Genomic DNA, 22942 nt, shown 5'->3' with positions numbered 1-22942 from the left:
CCATAAACATGTCTGTCCAGGCATACACATGATTATGCAGTGCAGACAGTACTCCAGTCTGGGCTGTGGTAAATGATTCATCTGCCTCCATTTCAGTTTTCAAAATTGATGTTGGCACCTAAGAGCCTAGATCCCTCTGGGGCCAGTGAAAACTTGTGTACATGTTGATTGGCTTTGGAGGGGGAGAACCTTGTGGGCCTGGAAACAGTGGAGTGTCACTCTTCCATTCTCCCCAGAAATTCTTGTTTGCCACTGCATAACTACAGTGGGAGGTGTCCTGAATAATAGAAAACAGGTTTTAATGGCCATGAAGCCAGAATTGTGCAGTCTTTAAAGTGGGGTTGCAGTACAGAACAGCATGTCACAGGAAAGCTGCAGCAGTATGAGAGGAAGGTCAGTCCCTTTGTATTGCTGTCAGCACTAGGATGAACATGACTTCTGTTACAAATAGGATGGTACAGACCATGCTGGACTGCTGTGTCCCATCTACAATGTCTGACAGTGTGGCTGTAATCCAGTCTGTGGAAGCTAAACGAAACTATTCCAGGAGGAAAAATCTATGTGAACTATTGCATTACTCTTCATACCTATTTTCCTACATAAATAGCTCCTTCATCCCTCCTTTTTGTGGTTCAGATTATCTAAAGTTTATTTTTTACTTAGTAGCACTATGATAAGGAAAAAGGTGGATCCCTGCATGTGTGCATCCCTCCAGCAGGCTGATCTGTAGGTTTTTCTGTGCTTTCCATGGAGGTGTTAGGTTCAAACAAGGTAATCCAATTTTTTGAGAATTGCAGCAATGAGTTTGAGACTTCTTGGATGCACAGTGAGACTTCTTGGATACACAGCAAAGTAAGAACCTGAGGCGGTCACAGTTTAAGCAAGTTTTGATCTTCCTCTGTGTTCTTTTCAGACAGGCTCTCTCAAATGCTGTGTAAACATTCCTTGATTATTACTGTGTAACATCCAGTCTAGGTAAAACCTTGTGATCATCTCTGTATGACTTGAATTACCAGTTCTTTTGCTTTACGTTCTCCTCTCTAATGTTTTACCTCAGTTTTTGAGGTGGTCATACTTTTGTGTCCCAGCTGAAAGAACAGAGACCCTGGTCAGGGTCCAAAGCTCTTTAAGTCTCAAAAAAGGCCAGTAGCATTAAAACACATGTCTTCTTCCTTTCTGTAGGATTGCCATTCCTTTGCATCTCTGTCATTGTGCAGTTGCTGGTACATCCTGTTCTAAGCTGTACAGTACCCTCTGTCCATCATATAGGAACAGAGTGAGGCACGTAAAAACAGTTTCTTTCTTGGTGTTCTTTTTTCCAGGAATCAAGCTGGGTGCTGTCATGATCTACTTTGATAAATGCTAGTCAGACTAAGGGGTTTTTAAAACCCATTGGTGATGTGACATATTGTTGTTTCACTTTCCAAATCTCAAGTCCTTTTGTTGATAATAAAATTGTTCCTTCTGGTTTTTTGTAATTATTAAGTCTTAGAGATGAGAGTGGAGGTCAACCCTCTTCAGTGTTATCAGTAATGGAAATGTCTGCAGAGGAACAGTGTTGGGGTAAATGCATGCCTCCCAGCCTTCAGTGGTTTCAGATATAGGGGTCTGGAACTTGGTAAGCATCATGGCTGCACTTTGGTGTCAGCTCTGTGATGTGAGAAAATTAGTGTTTCCACTATGGCAGTGTTTTCCTAGTGAGCTCACAGAAATTGCACATGGGTGACTGGGACTCAGTTGCATCTAAAGGGTTGGCAGCTGTTGTGACTCTAGTGCTACTTTAGGCTGCATTGTCGAGGTCAGGTGGTGGAAATAAATTTTTTACCAGCCTGGCTGGGGTGGGACGATCCCAGGTTTGGTCAGTTCTTGTCTTATCAATCCTATAAACCAGTGCATTTGATTACCTTGTATTGGTGCAATTTGACCCCCAAAGAGGCATAGCAGAGCTTCTACAAGTACATCAGTACATCCCAAGTGCTTATGAAATACGTCCACCTCTCTGCCTGCTGCTCAGCCACTGTTTCAGAAAGGCTGTGTGACAGCGCTGTGCAACCTCAGCCCTCACAGTGAGCTTGTCCTGTCCATTCTCCTTACAGCACCCTTCTTGCCCCTGCTCTGGCCCTTCTCTCATCACTCATGCCACCGCAGTTCACGAGACCATCCCAACATGCATGCGGGCCCTGCAATCCTCCGTGGCTGCTCTCAGGCCATGGGTGACTCTTCCTCCAGCAAGTTTGTGGGTCTGCAATGTTTGATGGGTTGATGATGTCACTTGTCTGTCATTAATAACAATTTATTATTAACTGTGAGCAAGCATGGAAAAGGAAAGCTTTTTTTTTTTTTTGGAAGGTGGTGTGGAGGGCAGAGTTGAGGAGAGAGATAAGACACATCTAGGTGAGAAATGCAGAAGTGGGGCTGACCATACCTTCAGCCTCTTTAGAAATCACCCAAGATATGTTTCCTCTTTCTTTGGAAAATGCAATTTCAGTTCTGTGGTCTCTCTTGTAGTGTGTGCGAGAGCCGCTGTATGCAGCTGTCAAGACCAAGAAGATTTTGTTACTGTGCAAGATAAGCAATGCAGCAAAAAGAAGAATTCTGATAGAAATGACAGTGAACAGTCTTATGGCTCCAGAGGTGAGCTGTGTGGATTGCTTGCATCATGGAATCATAGAAGCACAGAATAATGTGGGTTGGCAACGACCCTAAAGATCATCTAGTTCCAACCTACCTGGCACCTTCCTCTAGAGCAGGTTGTTAATATAGTGTGACTACCTGGGGCCATTTGTGCTCCTTCCAGCTGAATTTTGCAGCTGCTTTTGCTTTTCACATCAGATATTACAGATATGTCTGACCTTTAGAGAGTCACCTCTGTAGTCAACATTAAAGCCTGTGTCGGGAAAACTTAGAACAGGCAAAAGAAACCTCTGATATTTACTATCAGATAAGTTTTTTCTCTTTCTCCTCCTGGTTTAAATTAGGTAGACCTTTGTGCTCCGTGATTTTGAATCCTTTGATAAAGGAACATATTTGTCACAGCAATGGGTGGTTGACCTCTGTGATTGCTCACTGCTAGGTAGGTGAGACCCAATTTTAAAAAGAGCAAGTTGATTAGCTTTTGATAAGATCAAGTGCTTAACAAGTAACAGGAACTGCCTTTCTATGACTGGCTTTCAAAGTGGAAACCTGAATGAGACTTGAAACATTGTATTGACCCTCCGAATAATACATTTGAAACATCATTTTCTTATGGCTTCTTGGATTTTTACTTTAAAATTACTTGCAACAAGATCATTTAATTTGGGACACATAACTTGCTTTGAATATTTATCATTTTCTGATTATATTGCATTAATTAATAAAAAACAGAAAATGCCTGACTTTCTTTGGGACTGACTTCCAAAATATTGTTGGTAAGACTGGTAGGAGTGTTCATTAAAAAAATGGTGAAAATTTTGTCTCCAGAAGAGACACAGTAAAATAAGGCATTGTTATTTTTAAAGATCTATAATCATTTTCAAACATAGTTTGGATCAATTTGCCATTTCTTCCTCCGTTACTGGTGCCTGCTTTTATTTGCTGCAAGTTTTAGGCATCTCCTATATTTTATTCTGCAATTTGGACTGGTTTTGTCAATTAAAATATTTAGAATATGTATTTCTATATCTTTATTTATGACTAATTTGTTCAATAGTTCATATCTTATGCTGCCCATTGAACTGGTTTTATATGAGATGATATACAGTATTATATTATATACAGTGTCAAAATAAACCAAATGTTAGCTTTTAATGAGGTGGCTGCCATCAGCCGTGGGTAGATTTTTAAATTATGTGTTTGGGCCACAGTTACGAAGCAGTCAGGTGCAAACTGCCAGCAATCACCATGTTTCTAAATCAGTGGGTTTTGGAGTGACCTGCTTTCAGTGGAAGGCTGAATTATGTATCATGTCACAGAGACTTTTTCAGTTGGAGAAACCTATTTTTAAGCAATTCACAGATATCTCCTGCCAGGAAAAGATTTCTATCAATGTTTTTGAGGCTTGTTTCAAGGCTAAAGCTGAAGAATATAAATTGTGGTTTGAGATTTCTTGTGTTTAGTTCTTTTGCAAAATCCTGGGATGTTGGCAGCAGTGTTGAAGTGAGGTTTTGTGAGTACTTCCCCACTGCACCCAGTGCCATGGGCTGTGCAGAGGGACAGGTCTGCTCAGCCCCTCCCTCTGCAAACCAGTAGTTCCTCCACCAGCATCTGCATTCTGAGCTGGATGTGCTCTTGGAGCAGTGCTCTTTGATGTGTTTTCCTAAGATATTGCATGTTAAGCAGAAAGGCTTACTTGATCAGTTAATAAACTTAAAAAGTAGAAAGTAATAAACTAATTAAAGGTCTAATATTGCAGACTAAGATAAGATTTCCATCAGTTCTTTGTTCCCTGTGTCCCAGGAATCAAGATGAACGTTTTTCACAAGGAGGGTTTTGGTTTTAGTATTGCCCACATTTTGTTGTGTTTTGGTACACGTGTTTGTATTTGTTGTGTTGTGTGGTCTACTCTGGATCAGAAGCACCACATTGGAAAGCCCAATAAAGTCAAAGGGTTTTTGGTTTTTTTTTGCTAAGCTTGGGTTCAAAATAGTGGAAACAGTTTTATGGGCCTTTGATGCAAGACCCTAATCCAGAAAATCACTTAAACATACCTACTTAGCTTTTAAGTACAGTTGATTAACTGTGAAAGAAAATGCTACAGCAGTTTGTGAAGTTTGAATTAATGTGTTTTTAATAGCTAACACACTACTTTTGTTCTGATGAAAATACCCCTAAAATATTTCTTCAGAATGACTTATGAGTTATAAGAAATTCTGTTATCCTTCTCTGACTTGGATCTGCATTTATCCTGCAAGCACAGGTGACTTCTGTTGGTGTTTGTACTGTATTTGTGAACACCTAAGAATATGTTTCCAGTGGATGAGTTTGAATCGGTTACTAGGAAATAATCACAGAAATTCTGCTGTGACCTGAAATTACATATTGTCTTTGAAAGGGGAAAATAGAAAAGCTTCTCAGTGCAACTGAATCTGCAGTCTGCCTTCAAAGGCAGTTTGAGATTAGCTGATAGTTGTTTTATGATTAGCTATGGTGGACAGGTGAACAGTGGAAGCATTCAAATGAAATTATTTACACAATATATTTCAAATCCTAGTGAATTTTAGTGATGAAAATTTTCTGATGAATTCTATTGCTTATAGTTGTGTATTTCCACAGATGTGCAGAATCTTGAATACTGGGGCAAAGAAGTAGGTAAGAAAGACTGGAAAAGCAAAAGCTGCCAGTTAATAATGGATGCATCAATGTGTTGTAGTGATGGAGAGCAGAGGAACCATAGCATGTCTGTGTTACAGAGCCTGGTGGTTGTCCTATGACGGGGTAGCCTGAACACAAAGAAACTCTAGAAGACCTGAGAGGCCATTGAAAACCTCTCATGAGTTCATATTTTACTACACGTGACCCTGGAATTTTGCAATGCTTTTCTACCCTAGTGGATCCAGAGTGGTGTTCTTTGTTTAGCAATCAATTGTTGTATTACTTCACACCATTAGCATGCATGGAGTGGGTGCTGAACCACAAAGTTCCTGCTCTGAAAAGCTTGTGTGAGACAGCCTGTTAAGTTGGAAATCTCTTTAATGCTGGCAGTAATTTAACCAGTTGGTAATGAAGTCATGTAGAGTTTTCAGGGGTAAGGAAGGGTTCAAGATATACCAGCATGCTTAAGCCCCAAGCTCTTGTGAAATAAGTCTTGAGTACTAGCTTACAGGAACTCTGGCTGCATTTCAGGTATCTAATGTTACTGCAAGTGACTTGCTACGTGTGAAGTTAATATGGAAAGGGCTTAAGATATTTTAGGACACTGTGCTTGCAGTGGATTCTTGCACTACCTGTAATAAGGGGAAGTTCTTTCCCTCCTCTGATGTATTTGAATAAAGATTTGCCAAAGACTGCACCATGCTGACTTCTCACAGACACCTGAAAATAGTACCTTCCTCCTTCACAGGCGCTAAAAGTCAGTTTGGATCTTTCAGGTATTTCTGACAGCATTAGCAAGGTTCTTTGCAGGTATGCTTGAGTATGGAGGAAATTGTATTTGCCTCATGATTGTCTGTTGCTTTTTTAAAAGAGTGTTTGCTTTCATCTAATAATTTTCAGGGCAAGAAAATGTTGTATATGATGCAATTTTTTTATGCTTTTTTTTTTTTTTCCCCTAATATTTTGACAAACCTGTTCAACAGTGCAGAAATAGAAATACTGGCACTAGTAGTTAGGAGCTTTTAGAAAACCCCAGCTCTTTGGAAGTGAAATTGTGTAGTGGTTTCACTAATCAGAGTGTATGCAGAGCTGAGGTATGGTGCTTGACAGAACTTCAGCTCTTGAGGTACTGTTTTGGCTAAGGCACTATGTTTCTCTGTTATCAGTACAAATTTGTTGCAGTTTCAGTAAGCTACTTACAACTTGATTGTTCTGCCTAGTTTCCAGCACAACTGTACTTTGCCTAAATTAACTAACCTGTTATGTAAACTGGCTAGTCATTGTGTGATTTCTAATTATCTGTACCTGTCTGGAGCTACGGTGTGTCATTAAAAGCAATTGCTGGTGTTTTGTCCAAAAATAACGTGTTTCAATAATGGATGATGTTATTGCACAGAGATGTGTCCCGTCTAATTTTCTTTTGCAGGGAATTGAACAGTATCCAGAGCAGCATGGTGTTTCATTAGGAAATATGTGTATCTGGGCCTTTCACCCTAAAGTGGGCATAAGTACAGTTAAGGATACTAAAAGATTGTTGTTTCACATTGACAGTGTAACCTAGTTTTCCTGAGTTTGGTACTTTACCAGTGAACAGTGTTTATTGTCTGGTCTTGAAGGAGCTGAATGTTTCCTGCTGCTCTTGGTTTAGTAAAGCAAATTTCAGAGCAGGGAGAGCGTACATTAACCCCCCTGCTTGGCAGTGTTTGCCACAATGCATCTACAGGCTTTGGCTTCAGCAAGCCCTTGCAGGGATGGTGGTGGAGGGGTGTGTGGGCTGAGGCAGTAGAGAGCAGAAGCAAAAATTGAAGTATTCATGCATTTTGGCTGGATGGGCGGTGGTAAAATCAGTGAGAGGAGCAGCACAGCAGGGCATCACAGGGCTGCATTGCCCTGTCCCTGGGGGCTGGTGAGCCAAGCTCTGTGCACCTGCCCTGCCACCCCAGAGGGACGGTGGCACAGCCACTCTCCTTGCTGACAGCACCCCTGCATTTTGAAGGACCTCTGTGCTAGGCTGGGTTTTTAGGTTTTGTCTGCTCTCACACTGCTCAAGAGAAAGAATTTAAAAGAAATGGGTGGTGCATATGTTTTCTTATATATTACACTCTGATCTCTTTCTTTACTTCTGGAAACCTTAATTTTTCAACATTTTGACCCGACAATGTCCCTTTAATACCATATTATGCAAGGATCTCAGACATTAAAGATATTGGAAAAGTGATTAAAAGCAATTTTCTAAAAACTACTCATGTGCCTTAAATTTCTGAGCCAAACTCTTGCCACTCCATTGACTAAATCAGTCTGGAAATCTCCAAAGCCTCTTCTGTGGCAGGGAATTATAAGCAGCAAACCTAATCCTCAGACTGGCGAGAAAAGAGAAGCCAAAAGTCCCAAAAACAGGTCTCAGGACTTCCTTAGAGGAAAAAGCAGGAGGAAATCTGCAATATAAACGTTACTTCAGGTCTTTGGTATACCAGAGCAGAAGTTTGCCACTCAGAAGGAGTGTGTAGTTGAATTTTTGTCTCCTCTAGGATTTGGTGGTGAAAAGGATACATGTCACTGACATGCATGCACCTGAGATGTATGTACCTCATTGTAGTGACAGGGAACATTTTTATTTGTTGTTGAAATTTAATTAATTATGACAGTTTCAGAATATTAGTCAGAGTTTTGTGAAAGGAGATGTACATGCTACAGAAGTCTTTTACAAAACTAGGAATCAAGAGCTAGGCTAGAAAAGTCTGCAGTTCAGAAGTCTCCTCTTTCCATTTTTATTTGCCCAGCCCTGAAGTCATGGATGGCTGTAAAAAAGCACAAAGTTTCAAACACCTTTTCCTGATGATATAATCAGTCTAAAAGCCTAAGAAAAGCCTTAGATTAAGAAATTAATGTTAAGGTTCTGCTGTAAATTGTACATACTAAGTGAAGACTTTATCTATAAAATTAAGAATAATTACTTAATTAAGTCCCAGAGATTTCAAAGTTCAGCATCCAGCAGTTACTGCTCCTTTCAGGGAATTTGATCCTGATAAACTTGAAGAGAAAGGTTCAAAAATTTCCAGGGAGATTCTTTGAAAAATATCTGTGTGCCATAGTGGCTGTTCAGTTTGCTGAGCTGTAACAGGCGTCACTGACACAGCACTCCAGGAGGCAGGGGAGAAAGCCCACCTGTCATTCACCCTGAGTGCTGGGTCCCTCCTTTTGCATTTCACTCTAGACCTAGTTCAGCAAAATATAACCAGAATGCATCTGTTCTTGACTGTGTGAGGATTAATAAAAGAAGGACTCAACCATCTCTTTCAGTTAAAATGAAAATCTTGCCTTTTTTGACACAGCTTTAGTAAGATTGCAGTTTGCTAGTCATCTGGCAGAAGAAGAATGCAACACTTAAAGCAATTTTGATTAATCCTTGCCACTTTCTCTATTGTACATGTGTTTGACAGAACATCTAAATAATTCTCATGGTGGCAGTAAATTGAAATATTGATCTTCTTGGGGAATTCTGTAAAGCTTGGAGTTGAAGGGCTAGGACTGTTCAGAGATGTAGCTTCAGCATGTAGTCTTAACTTAGTCATCACATTAAATGATGGGAATAGTTCTGAGTTATCTATACACAGCCATATTGTCATTACAGTGCAATTTTTGACATCATGTTCTGAAGTTCAGGAATGCATTTATATTTGAAATCTCTTTTTAGCCCCCCAAATCTTGGATTGAAGAAGTCTTCAGTAAAAGAGAATGTGCCCACATTATTCTCAGCTCAAAAGAACCACACAGGTAAAGTGAGGATATTCTCTTTTTTCCTGTTACATTTAAAAAGAATCAGAATAATTTTTATGGGCATTGTGTTTGGCTTGGAAAGTGTTTTTTAGTGTCTCAGCCAATGATTGCTGGTCTGTAGGTTTTCATGGATCCCATCCCCAGTCTGTTTTATATGAAACTGTTTATTTGAATTATAAATTGGCAGCAATTAACCTTGTTATGCTTCTTAGATTTGTTGTGTGTCAGTGTGGTAACAAGAACAAGTATGGTATCCAATTAAGAGACGAAATTACATGGAGTTACTGCTGCACCATTTTTCCGCTTCCTCAGAATAACTGCTGCTGCTGATCACAATCTTCTGATACAGAAATTTCTGATCATACTGGTGTAGAGTATGAGAAGAGTAAGGAAGAGATCAACCTCAACCTGTGCTTTGGGACCTGAGGAAGCAAACATAACTTGGCATTCTGTATTATGTATCTAGTGAATGGTGTGGCCTAGATAAATTTGGGGATCACACTCTGAGAATGTAAACTTGTAATTTTGATCATATGGTTTGAACACATTGATAGTGTAGCATATGTAAGATAGATGGCTCATCAATGAAATGCAGATCTGACATACAGTCTGAGTTGCAAAATGCCAAACAAATCACTGAAGTTATCCAGTGCATTTTTCAGGGGTTAGTGGTGGAGATGACAGCCTGTTTTGTTTTTGATAAGAATTCTTTCACTGTTGAATTAATACTCTAAGAAGAATGTTAAAGCTGTCTTATTTTGCACAAGCATATATTAATTACCCACCTTTCATCCCAGATGTCCTGCAGGATGCCAGGTGTGCCAGAATTTAATCAGGTAAGACTGCATAAAAATATATGAACTATTTTTATAGTGACCTAGTAATAGGCAATCCTAGTCAAGGAAGCAATGATGAGAGAAATATCCTTCTTTTTATGATCAGAGCAGCATTTCTAGGGATGTGCTGAAGAATGCTTGGCATAAGTATAAGTAGAATAAATGGTGTGATAACCTTTGATTTATTTGCAATAGAAAATTCTACTCAAATACCTTGTGTGCATGATTTTGTTTTAATCACCTCCTGAGGAATGAAAGGCAGAAATGTGTTTTTAAATGAGAGTCAATTTCAGCTATATCCCAGATTATATGAAGGAGAGTGAGTCTATAGCAATAGAGAACAGTGGCAATTATGGAAAGAAAAATAAAATGAAGGGAGAAGAAAAAGGCTAAAAAAAATATCCCTATTATAGGTTTTTTGAAGATTTTTCACCTTCTGTGCAGTGAGGATTCTGAGTTCCTGCTTTTGGGAAGGCAAACAACAAAAATTTCATTACTTTGGTGCTTTTAAAATTGTGTTGTTTTCTAGGAAAATTGTATTTTGTGACCTGTATTAAATAGTTGTTTTCAATCCAATACTTGTCATTCAGATGGTATTACCAAACACATTTTGGTACTGTGTATTTATGATATACATTATCAGTTATTGGAACAAAAAGTTCAACTTTCATTTGTTTTGTGTTAAAGGCATCTGATAGCTGAGGCAAAAACTGGTGACTAGCAAGCTGGTGTCAAGTAGTCCCGTAATCTGTGTTAACAGGATTATCTGCCTTTTCATTATGCTTTACATTTCATTTTGCTTCTGAGATTTACAAGAGTCATGTTTTACGAAGAGTAAATAAATTACTCCTGAAATCAGATTACTGATTTCAGTAAAGGGCTGATATGCAGAATGGTGCTGGCATTGTAAGGCAACAGATTTGTGTTTCTGTTCAGAAAGTGTGAGCTCCTTCTAAGAGAATGTGTATCTTGCTTTAGAGCAGAAGAATAGATAATCAAAGATTTTTGCAGGTCTTTCTGAGAGAAGAAATGCAGGGGTTGTTTTAATGCTTCTGCTAACCTGCAGATACTTGTTGATGACTCTCTGTGTGTGGAGACACGAGGCTTGACTCCATTTCAGAAGGCTGATTTATTATGTTAAATATTATATTAAAATGCTACATTAAAACTATACTAAAGAACAGAAAGATCAGAAGGCTACAACAAGAAGAGAACAGAATAGCATACCAAAATCCTGTGACTGCTCACAGCCTTGGCACAGGTGGCTGTGATTGGTCATCAATGGAAAAAAATCCACAAGGACCAATCACAGATGCACCTGTTGCATTCCACAGCAGCAGATAGTAATTGTTTACATTTCTCTCCTGAGGCTCCTTAGCTTCTCAGGAGAGGAAAAATCTTAGCAAAAGATTTTTCATAATATCATAGCTACAGATACTCATCTGTGTATCACAACTAAAGTTACATTGTCCTTCAAAATACAGTAGTTTAATTTCATGTCAGTCAAGACTACAGCAGTTCTGTGGTTCTCCCCCTCTCCCCCACCAAAGTGACCCTGTTGTTAATGAGTCTGGGAGGATCAGTAGGACAAAAATTAACCTACAGAAGTGGAAAACCAAAAGATGAGCTTTCACCAAAGCAGCCTCCTAGTCAAACTCCGTTTAGCTGCATAAATGTGAATACAACACTAGGAGAGGGAGGAAGAGAAACAGGAAGTGTGCACTCTATTTCATGGATTTGTTTTTTTCTTTCACCTTCTTTGTCAAGACTTCCTGTATCTTTGTGTGTCTTTTATCTTGTAGTTGTTTCTCTCAGTTTTTGCTGAGCATTTTCATGCTGCTTAGTTTAATAGGATTCCAGTTTGTTGGTCTGTCTATGTTTGCAGAATGTGTGTGGGTGTCTAATGTACATTTCAGTCAGTCCTTATCTAGCAAGTACATTTTCCAAATATTAATAGTTCTTGTCTTCTTGAGTATCTAAAAGTATACAGAGAGCTTTGTTCTAGGAGAATTTTTCTGTTCTTAACAAGGAGAAATAATTTCCATATATTTGTTATGACTGGTTATATTGTATTTATTAGATCAGCAATGAAACAGGTTTTGGGCCTCTTAAGTTCTGTAGTTTTCTACAACAGTCAAAAAATCATGTGGATATACTTGATGCCTACAATAATTTGACCTAATATTTTAGGCAAATAAAATCTCCTAATGATTTCTTTTGTAGAGAACTTCCAAGGTTTGCAAGCAGTTTGTGAATGGAAACAGTTTGTGAATGGGTTATGCAACTAATTTTTTAATTCTAAGTAGAATTACTCCATTTAGAAGTCGCTAATCAAATTTGAGTAACTTACCAGCACCTTTGCCCACGCTTCCCTGGTGAGCTGAAATGGGTCTCTATTTACTCTGCTGTACTTACAGTACTTACAAAAGTACTTACAAAAACATCCCAGACAGCAGTTAGAATGGACTCACTATATGACAATTCAGAAGTGAGGTGTCCATTTCCTGCAACCTTATGCATCTGAGATGTTCTTGCAACTTGTCTATATATCTTACCTTTAAGGCATAAATTTTAGACACAGCTTCTAAATTGCTTCCTGGGTATTGTGGTCTGACTCCTGCAGTTACTTTTACTTCATTGTCAACCCTTTGGGTTTTCCCTTGTTGTTCAAAGTGTGACTTTTCTAGCAGCCTGCTTTTATGTTACTGATGATGTCTCTACCTTCTCTGCTAGCTTGGTGAGCTTTTGAGGCAAAAAAGGCAAAGTCATTGCAAAGATGCTTTGTATCAATGCATATCCACATATCCATAGGATCACAGAGTAACTCAGACTGTCAGGGACATGGTCTCCAGTATGCTCTGCCAGGGCATCTGACAAGGATGCTTCACTCAGTTGTGTGAAACCCCCAAGGATGGAGATGACCCACCCTCCCCAGGTCCTGCCTTCACCACTGGGTTGTCTTCCTGGAAAAAAGGCTACTTCTTATTTCCAGCCTCAGACTCCATGTTTCAGCTGTGCTGCTGCCTCTCACCCTTCTGCCATGCCACTGAAGAGCCTATCTACATCTTCTCCATCCTGTCCCATCAGTTCTGGGCATGTTGTTGGAGCCCCTGAAGCAATGTCTCATCCCAGCAGAACTATCCCCTGTCCAAAAGCCTCTTCTCAGAGACCAAGGGCTCCAGCCCCACCATCTGTCACCAGAATAGTCACTCTGACCCCAAAGCCTCTCCGGTTTGCTGGTGTCTCTTCTGTGTTGTGGACTGAGCACAGAGGATGTGGTACTGAGGCAGGGGCTTGGTGGCAAGCACCCAGCAGAGGGGACGGAACCTGCTGTTCCCGTTCTCTGGGGCCATATCCCGCTCACACCACCCCAAGCACCTGTGGCCCTCATTGCTGCTCAGGCACATGGGTGACCTGGGTGGCTCAGCCCACTGACACCCAGGACTGTGTCCCAGAGCTGCCCCACCCCTAGGGCTGCACATTCCCTCCATCCCCTTTTCCAGGTGGCAGGTGGACAGGCTGAACAGGAGAGGCCCTGTACAGACCCCGAGGAACCCTGCCCCACAACCCAGCCATGTCCTCACCTGCCAGCCTGGCATCCCTCCCACACTACAGTGTCACAGCCCAGCCACAGAAGCCTGGCATGAGCAAAAGCAGGTGCTCTCCTCTCATCCCCATAATTATGTTGCGGAAGGTGATGAGGTGGGTGAGGCATTACTGACCCTTGGTAAATCCTTGCTTTCTGCTTCCTGTCACTGTCTCCTCCTTCATGTGGCCAGATGTGGGCTCCAGGAGGTCTCACTCCTTGATTTTACTTCAGACTTATGGCCAGATGGCTGGCTTGTTGTTCCACAGGGTGGCTTTTGCCTGTTTTTGAAGGCATACATGACATGTACCTTTCTGCAGTTATTGGGGACACCCTGATCTTCACAGCCTTGGAATCTGGCAGTACAAGGCATTAGTCAGCTCCCTCAGCACCCTGAGGTGCAGCCTGACATATGTGTGTGAAACAAGTGCTCCTGTGCTAAACATCATCTCAGCCTGCTAGTGCCACTCCACCTTGATCCCTGTGTCCCAGAGTGTAGGAGACTTCCTTCTCCAGTTTGCTTTGTCAGAGCATTGAATCAAACAAGAGTTGAAGATGACTCCTGTCAAACATGAGAGGAAGGTATTCTCTCAAGGGTGATCCAGTAGCGCACCCAGGCAGGTGGGACACCATGGAGAAAGGTATCCAGTTCCTGGGAGAATGAGCATTCTGGAGGTAATTTCTAGGGATTCAAATAATGTGCAGTTCCCTGTAGATCCAGATGAGGTCCAGTGTGCACAATCCATGTGGCAGAAGTTTGTATGGAGCACATGATCATTGTACACCAGCTATTGGCATTGATGTCCGTGATAGGAGGAGGACAAACAGTGCTTCAGGTAACTACAGGATTCCAGCAATATGAAGATGATTTTCTTGTTTCCCGACCAACCTTGGCTGTGGAAAGGCTTCCCAAGACTGCAGACAGATTCAAAAGGCTTGGGTAAGGTAGAGAGGAAATGTCCCTTTCCCCACCAGTATGGACTTATGTCTCTGCTATTGGGAGCAAGTGGATCCCTTCAAGAGAGAGGTTACCCATGATGAAGTAACCTGTGGTTTTTGTTGTGTGACCATGGAGATGACATGTGGAAGTGGGATGGAAAATTCTCCTGAAGAATGCTTTTGCCATAAACCAAAGTAAGGTCAACAGACCTGCCCAGGAAATTCAGTTAGGAATAAAATTCAATTTAGGACTAAAATGACAGGATGGATGTCATCAAATTCCCACGGATGTAGTCAACATATTAGTAGCTGTGATCCCAGCCAACCAGCAAGAAAGAAGCATAGGCTTTCATAGGTGGTGTGGCTTCTTAATGATCTGTGTTTAGGATTACACTCAGATTGAAAGTCCTCTTGTTTGAGTGACCTGGAAGGAGAATGATTTTAAGTGAGGTCTTGAACAACAAGCTTTTGAACAAATCAAACTGGAGGCTGATCATGCAACAGCCCTTGGGCTGTCATGACAGGACAAGATGTGAAAATGTGGTCTACATTGCAGGTGGGGAGAATGGTTCTTTCTGGAGTCTTTGGCAAAATGTACCTGGGGAGGCTCAAGGATGACCCCTGGGGTTCTGGACTCAGGGATATTCTTGGTTGAGGAATGGTACTCCCCAGTTCAGTGCCCTCACCAAGGTTCTCCAAAACCACATGCTTCTCTCTCCCACTCCATCTTCCCCTCCACCTTTCCACTGCAGTGGGGTGAAGTTGAGAATTGGAGACACAAAAGGCAAAAGATCAAGGTTTGAGATAAAAACAATTTACTTGAAACAGCAGTTTGATAAGAAAAAAGCAATCAGTAACAGCAACAATGTCAATAAAAAAGTGTACCAAAAAAAAAAAAAAAGAGTGATCATGCAAAAATGCACACTGTGGAGCTCATGACCCCGGCAGGGTCAACCTCACTGCTCTGTCCCTCTTGGGACTGGCACCACCTGAACCTGTCTCTTGGCTTGAAACCAGCTCCCTCCACTACACATATTCAACCAGAAAAATCCCTTCTCCCCACAAGAGAGGGAGACATCCTGAACTCTGCCTCCAGCAATGATGTGAGGTTCTAAAGAGTAACATCTGGGCCCTAGCCATGCCCCATCGCAGCTTGTGCAAGAAACTAACCCTGTCCCGGACAAAATCAGGACAGGGATACAAAGGAACTGAGACCTGCCACACTCCAACTGAGAGGCCCTGGCAGCTTATGAAGGTTTTGAGCTGCTTCAGAAGCATTTGGTACCAAAGCACAGCTCCTCCTGGCACCCTGACTGCCAGTGCTGGGCTGGGTGTGCAAAGGGAAAGTCCCTGCCACACATCATGGCACTGATGCTTTATAGAGCAAGTGGAGTGTGCTGATGACACAGTGAGCTTGAACAGGAAACTCCAGTTACCCAGGAATCAGGAACTGGCCCAAAGACAAAAATTTTGTATTTTTCTCAGAAGAGGACAAAGAGGAGGTGACACATCCTGAGGAGGTCCCACCATATAGTCAGCTATGAGAAAATGAAAAGTGATACACTCTCTTCACTGATGCTTCCTGCTATATTGTAGGGACACATCAAAAACAGGAAGCTGCTGTACTGGAGTCCTGTGTGGCAAGTTGCAGAAGCTATTGAGGGACAAGATGGATCAAGTCAGGTTGCAGAGCTGAAAGCCATCCAGCTGGCTTTAGATATTGCTGAATGAGAGAAATGGCCAGCGCTGCACCTCTATATTGATTCATGAATGGTAGCAAATGCTGTGTAGGTGTTGCTTGAACAGTGATAAAATAAGTAGGCAGTGCAGAGGTAAACCCATGTGGGCTGCTGAGCTCTGGAAAGACACCATTGACTATGCAGAGAAGCTGCTGTAAGAGCACGTTGTTGTGTAGATGCACACATCCCCAGGGGTTGGGCTGCTGAAGAGCATCACAGCAATGGACAGGTGGATTGGGCTGCCAAGATTAAAGTGTCTTGGGTGGACCTAGACTGGCAGCATAAGGGTGAAATATTTCTGACTCATTGGGCCTGTGACATCCCAGGTCATCAGGGAAGAGATGCAGCAATACAGATGAGTTTGTGAGTGGGGGGTGGACTTAACCATGGACACTATTAACCATGGACATTATTTATACCTGTGAAATGTGCTGAAATAAAAAGAGGGTAAAGCCCCTGTGGTATGGGGGATGATGGTTAAAATATAAATATGGAGAGGCCTGGCAGATTGATTCCACAGACTCCTGGTCCAGAGAGCTTGGTATTGAGTGGTATCAAGTTCTCTGTCATGCACCAGCCTCTGGGAAAGTTGAATGGAACAATGAACTGTTAAAACCACATTGAAACAATGGGTTGTAGGACCTTCAAACATTGGGATCTGCATTTAGGAAAGTTATTTGGTTGGCTAATACCAGAGACTCTGCCAATTGAACTTGCCTTGCCCAATCAAACCTTCATGTACTGCAGAAGGGGAGAAAAAGATAAGTCTCCATGGTGCTTATGAGGAATATGTTTGGGAAGTCAGTTTGCATTGGCCTGTCTCAAGCAAAGGCAAACACACCCACGGGAATGTTTTTGTTCAATGTCCTGGGTCTGCTTGGTGTATGATGCAGAGGGACTGTGAAACAGCATGTGTGCCTGAAAGGGATTTGATTTTTGAGTGAGAACAGTCTGTAATGTCAAACTGTGTGTGTATTGTTGGCTTCTAAATGACACTGGCACTGTGTGCCATAACTACCATGGACAGTGAGTATGGGCTGCTCCAGACACATGGCTCATGAGCTCATGATGCAGCTTGCAACCACCTGGCAGCACCCCAGCCCTCCTGCCCTGGAAGACATCTGGGACAGAGAACCCACATGGACTCAATGAACTCTACAGATATCTTGGAGGGAAGGCCATTGACTATGATACCTACGATGATACCTAAGCTTGTGTGTCTATATGTGTATGTGTATATATATGTATAGACACACATGTGTATGTGTGTATATGTATGTATGTATGTATATAATTGGAAGTATGATTTGGTCATGAGATAGATGGTATAGAGTAAGGGGTGAAAAATGTCCTCATTCCTGCCAGGACAGGGTTATTTTCTGCAGGAGCCAGGGGGGGATGTGGTTAGGGTTTAGGGATTATTCTTCACCACATCATATCACTGCTGGGAGTGAGGGATACTCTCTTCCAGGGAGTATCACAGAATATGCTGAGTTGGAAAGGACCCACGGTGAGCACTAAGTCCTGACAGGGCAATTCCCAAAAGTCATACCATGCGCTGAAAGGTATGGGCTGGCATAGAGTGACAGAGGGAGTGGTTAGGTGTTGTCTATTGTGAGGGGTTTCTGTGTGAAATACTGATTTCTCGTGCTGTTTGTTATGAGCATTGTTGCTGTTACTGTTTGATCTCTTGTCTTGTTGATGTTTGCAGTAAGTTGTTCTTATCTCATTCTGCACTCTTTACCTTCTGTGTCTCTATTTCTTCTCTCCAGTGCACTGCAGGGAGAAGGGAAAGGAAAGGGGTGAGTGAGTGAGCAGTGTGTGGTTTGGAGAGTCTCAGTGGGAGCATTAAACTGAAGAGTACCATGACAATCTCTCTCAATACTGCACTTCAATCCATGTATGCATGGATTTGGTGTACGCATTTTGCTGGCTTCCAAGGGTTAACATAAAGATCACCCTGAAATTCTCCTCCTGATCGTTGAGGATAACTCCTAGATCTTTCTTTAGTACTTAGAATAACCAGTGGTAATATTCATAGCAAACCTCAGTGTCCTACAACATTCCTCTGAATTGCAACAGGTCAGAACCTGCATTGCTCAGGTCAGAACTTCTGTATGGGGCTGTCACACAGTTACAGAACCACACAGAATCACAGCACGGTTTGGACTGGAAGGGACTTCTGAAGACTGTCTAGTTCAACCCTCCCAACCCCCCCAGGTGTTCCTGAGGTAGAGAACAAATTCTATACCCAACTAAACTTAATAATGATATAATTCAATGTCACTTTGCTATTGCTGCAATTTTTTTCAACACAGCTAATTTTTACTGCATTCCATGTGAGACAACTGCAGTATTTTTCTTTGCAGGAAGTTGTTTATGCATAGATCCTAAAGTCGTATGCAAGCGAGTTCTATATAAAATAATTTATGTATTTTTAATGTGAGGTGCTGCTGTGGACGGCTGATTGGAGAGCACCCAGGAATAGAATGCAGCTGGCCTGTTTGTCAGGCTGGCTTACAGAGCGATAGTGGAGAATGGTCAGTGCAAAAACACACAAAGATGAGTCCAACAGATGCATTTGGTACAATCAATTTTCAAGATGGAGACCACACGTACCATGCCAAGGTAATCGATGCTGTATTTATATGTCTGACTTGTATTTGCAATTTCAGCATTAGAAAAGAAAGGCAAACAAAGGCAAAAATTTGACTGGGTGCATATCGGATTGATTGTCTTAAGAGGGCAGGGGAATCTATGAGTAAACCATTTTAAAATGTGTGTATATTTTTATGTTAAACTTCACTGTGGTTAGGGATACGCTGTCTGTATTGCTCACATACAATTTTGTGCTATCATGTTAGGGTAGTATGACAGCTCTAATCCTTCACAAATATGCAGGACATTAATGCTTAGAACACTGTAATGTGTTGCAGTTTCTTCTCCTGAAGTATTTAAAAGATGTTTATTTTACTCATTATTTCCCTTTCCAGTATATTAGACTTTCTTATGACAGCAATTTGGATCAGCTGCTGCACCTGATGGTTAAAGAATGGCAGATGGAATTGCCAAAGCTAGTGATCTCTGTTCATGGAGGCATTCAAAATTTCAAGCTTCCTTCAAAGGTCAAGCAGGTTTTCAGCAAAGGGCTGGTGAAGGCAGCTGAGTCTACAGGAGCATGGATAATTACAGAAGGCATCAGCAGCGGTGTGTAATTATTTTTCTTTGTCTCACTTTTCCTTTTGGTGTTTTTCCCCTGCATAACAGCATGTACATTTAGGTCAAAACAGAGTGAAATAATCTGAAAATTGGTGATATGTCAATACAAAATGAAGCAGTTTTTATACAAGGAGCTGTGCACAATTCAAAGAGTGGGATCGTGTTAGTTTGCTGCTGACATGCTTTCTGCATATTTTAATTAAAGAGCAAAGTATTGTGCGTGTAATAAGAAACACTGCATATAGCTAGAACTTATTTGCAATAAATTTATCTGCTTCATTAAAACATTTGGGTACTGTGGACTATGATTAGTATTTTTTAAACAATTTTCAAAGCTCAATTTAACTTGTGTTTTATAATTTATAAAGTTTTGAATCAGGATAATCCATTAATTAGCCTATTAGTAGCTGAAAATCCCTTTGGACTACTCTCAAAAACTCAGAAGGGTCAGTAAACTGTGGAACTGGAAGTTTTACTTCTTTAGCTGTTATTCAACCTGGTGATCTTACAGGAGAACTGTCCTGGGCATTTATGTAACTAATAAAGTTTTATGGATATGAAGAGCACCATTAGCAACATGTAAAAATATTATTTATTCGAAATATATGAATTTGAAGCAGTGGTACATTACATCTGAGCTGTGAAATGTACATCAAATATGCAAGCTGGGTACAATGTTTTGGTTTTGATTGAAACATAACTACAATACAAATTATGTGGTGTGAAAACTTTCTTGGTGTCCTGTAGCATGTCTCTAGAACAAAAATTATCATTTGATTATCTGTTTAGGAGTGTCCAGGCATGTGGGGGATGCACTCAAAGGCCGTGCCTCACCACACCTGAGAAAGATCTGTGCTATTGGGATTCCTCCATGGGGTATCATTGAGAATCAGAGGGATCTCATTGGAAAAGATGTGAGTTGGATGCATCTGAATAACAAAAGCCTTCATGTTCATGTGATGTTACTTTTCTTGCATGCTTTATTTTCTTCTAGATTAATTTCACTAGTTTGATCTTTTTTTCATTATAATAGAGGCTTAGATTTTTACTCAGCCACAGAATTTTGTGCATGTTGAGGCACTGCCTTTTTCTTTTAGTGTATAAATGAACAGCTTTAAAATTCTTCTCTTCTTACAGGAAATTGCCATTCCTTTTTTAAATTTTATAATTATGTAGGAAACTCTCTTGTAGTTGTAAATTGTTTTTCTAAATTAAGATTCAGAATGAACAGTCAGGTTAGCAGTGTACACAAATAAGCTATTAATATGTGTATTATTTTATTCCCAGTCTATTTTATATTCACAAACTATGACTTTATGTGAGGGCATAATCTACTTAAGTGTCTAAAAGTACTTAACTAGTAAGGTGAAATCATTCCTGTTAAATGTTAGGTCATGTTTTTTTAATGGGAATACAACCCAGGGAAACTATGCCATGGTGTTCCAGCTGTTGCAAAGAATGTCAGGTAGTGACTCTAAAGATTGCAAACCTAATCAGAAGTGTTTTCTGAGGTATTAATTATGGGTTTGTTGCTATTAAGAATCAAATGCTAAGAATCAAAGGTCTGAGTAGCTCAAAAAGCATGATGGAGAATTTTGAACGGCTGCACAATGATGAAGAAATACATACAAGTGAGGGAACATAAATTATGGTATTTTGTTGGTTTCTTTGAAGACATTTTTCTTTTGGTTTTCTCAGGTAGTTTGCCTGTACCAGACTCTTGGTAACCCACTCAGCAAGCTGAGTACACTCAACAGCATGCATTCTCATTTTCTAATGGTAGATGATGGGACAGTAGGCAAGTATGGAAATGAAATGATGCTCAGGAGGAATTTGGAGAAGTACATATCACTTCAAAAAATACACACAAGTGAGTATTGCTGTGGCATATCTGCTTTACGACAGAAAAACCTACCCTAAAAGATGGGGAGGTACTTGACATTTCATGTTACATATTCTACGTCTTGATTTGCCATAGCTTTCACTGAGGTCAAATGTCATTAATTGTATATGTCTTGAACTCTAAAACTCAGGAAAATTAAAAGGACAGCATTTTTATAAAGCGTTATGCATATGGATGAACTTACAGATGTGTTTCTCAGTTGAATAGACATCTAAATGACTCAGATTATTTAGTAAATATTGAGCATTTGCTCACTTCACAGTTTTATGTGGTCACTATTTCACCACTAGATAGTTCCCCAGCATTTTGTGAGATGGAAAGATTGTTACATTCAATGGAATTCAAATCCTTTTTACCATGTTAACCACTTTTGCCCTGACCACTCCTCTCTATTGCAAGGCTATGACCTCCTCAAGTACAGCAATGGAGAGTGGTTGCAGAAGTAAAACCTTTAGCCAATATTTGACAGATCGCATTGCCTCCACTATTTTTTTAAGAGTAAATAAGTTACAGTAAAGAAATAATTAAGTAAATATTTATTACATAGACAATTATTTCCTTTTATACACTAGATTGTACAAATTATTTGTGGAAGTTCACTGTTACTTAGTCATTCAAATCTTGAGGTATGTTAAAAGGCATTAGTATTATGATGTTGAATGCTGCTTCCTTTGTCTGCTCACATAATAGAATTGACAAACTTAGAAACCAACCCAATTTTTAACATGCTCATGTAGAGAGCTTTTTACTCAGACTCTTATATTTTCCTAGTATGAACTTTTGCAAATCATGCTATCACTGTCATTTATATTGCATTGTACTTGAAATTCTTTTCTGTTTTTTTAAAAAACCTGCCCTGCTGATGTAACACTTGAAAGAGTCTCTGAAGAAATACCTGGTTGCTAGGTAAATAGGTAAATACGTGGCTGTTGAACATGTTTCAAATGTCCTTGAATGTGACAACTATTACAAAGGGAAGAGGAATATTTAGAAGGATGTTCTTTCTTCCTGATGGTTTCAGTTTTTTCAGCAGTTTTCATGATCTTTTGTGATCTGGTCGAAGAAGTTTTCTGAAAGTCTTAAAAGCTGTAAGTGACATTACAGATGGTGAAGGAATGATTTCCACTCCATGTTGAACCATGTATAAGTATTTTTCCCCTGATGTTTTGACTTTTGTGTGTGTGACTGAGATTTGTTTGTAACTGCTTCGGTGTGTCTTGAAACAGGAATGGGCCAAGGTGTTCCCATAGTTGGGCTGGTGCTGGAAGGAGGCCCCAGTGTGATCCTGATGGTGTGGGAGTACGTGAGGGCCAGCCCAGCTGTGCCAGTGGTGGTCTACGAGGGCACTGGCAGAGCTGCAGATATCCTGGCTTTTGCCCACAAGCACACAGGTGACACGGGGTGAGTAGAGGCACGATGCTCCTCCTCCTTGGTCTGCCATGCTGGCAGGCACCTGCAAACCCTTCTCAAAACTCCTGAGATAACTTCTAATGCTTCTAGTGATGATGCCTGTCCGGTCTTTTGCCAGCTTTAACTTTTGTGGTAGGAGAATGGAGTTTCTTTCTTCCCTGCCTCAAACTAGCGCTGAGATAATTGTTCTGCCAAATTTACTATGGATTTTTTGAAGAGAGAAAACTACATGTACCTACTG

General features: G+C 40.7%; 1 protein-coding gene across 1 annotated transcript in view; it reads left to right on the top strand.

Moving 5' to 3' along the window:
• The first annotated feature begins 1567 nt into the window (after nt 1-1567).
• TRPM6 (transient receptor potential cation channel subfamily M member 6) overlaps nt 1568-22942 on the top strand; it is a 78948-nt gene continuing 57573 nt past the window's right edge. The window contains exons 1-9 of the mRNA XM_041489481.1: nt 1568-1618; nt 2509-2634; nt 8987-9066; nt 9867-9905; nt 18617-18797; nt 19163-19376; nt 20178-20302; nt 21087-21258; nt 22518-22692. Coding sequence (XP_041345415.1) covers nt 1568-1618; nt 2509-2634; nt 8987-9066; nt 9867-9905; nt 18617-18797; nt 19163-19376; nt 20178-20302; nt 21087-21258; nt 22518-22692 — 1163 coding nt within the window. The remainder of the gene's footprint in view (nt 1619-2508; nt 2635-8986; nt 9067-9866; nt 9906-18616; nt 18798-19162; nt 19377-20177; nt 20303-21086; nt 21259-22517; nt 22693-22942) is intronic.

The sequence above is a fragment of the Pyrgilauda ruficollis genome, unplaced genomic scaffold (assembly GCF_017590135.1).
Source record: "Pyrgilauda ruficollis isolate IOZ18807 unplaced genomic scaffold, ASM1759013v1 scaffold94, whole genome shotgun sequence".
NCBI lineage: Eukaryota > Metazoa > Chordata > Aves > Passeriformes > Passeridae > Pyrgilauda > Pyrgilauda ruficollis.
The sequence above is the reverse complement of the archived record's forward strand: the minus strand, read 5'-3'. Positions and strand labels throughout refer to the sequence as shown.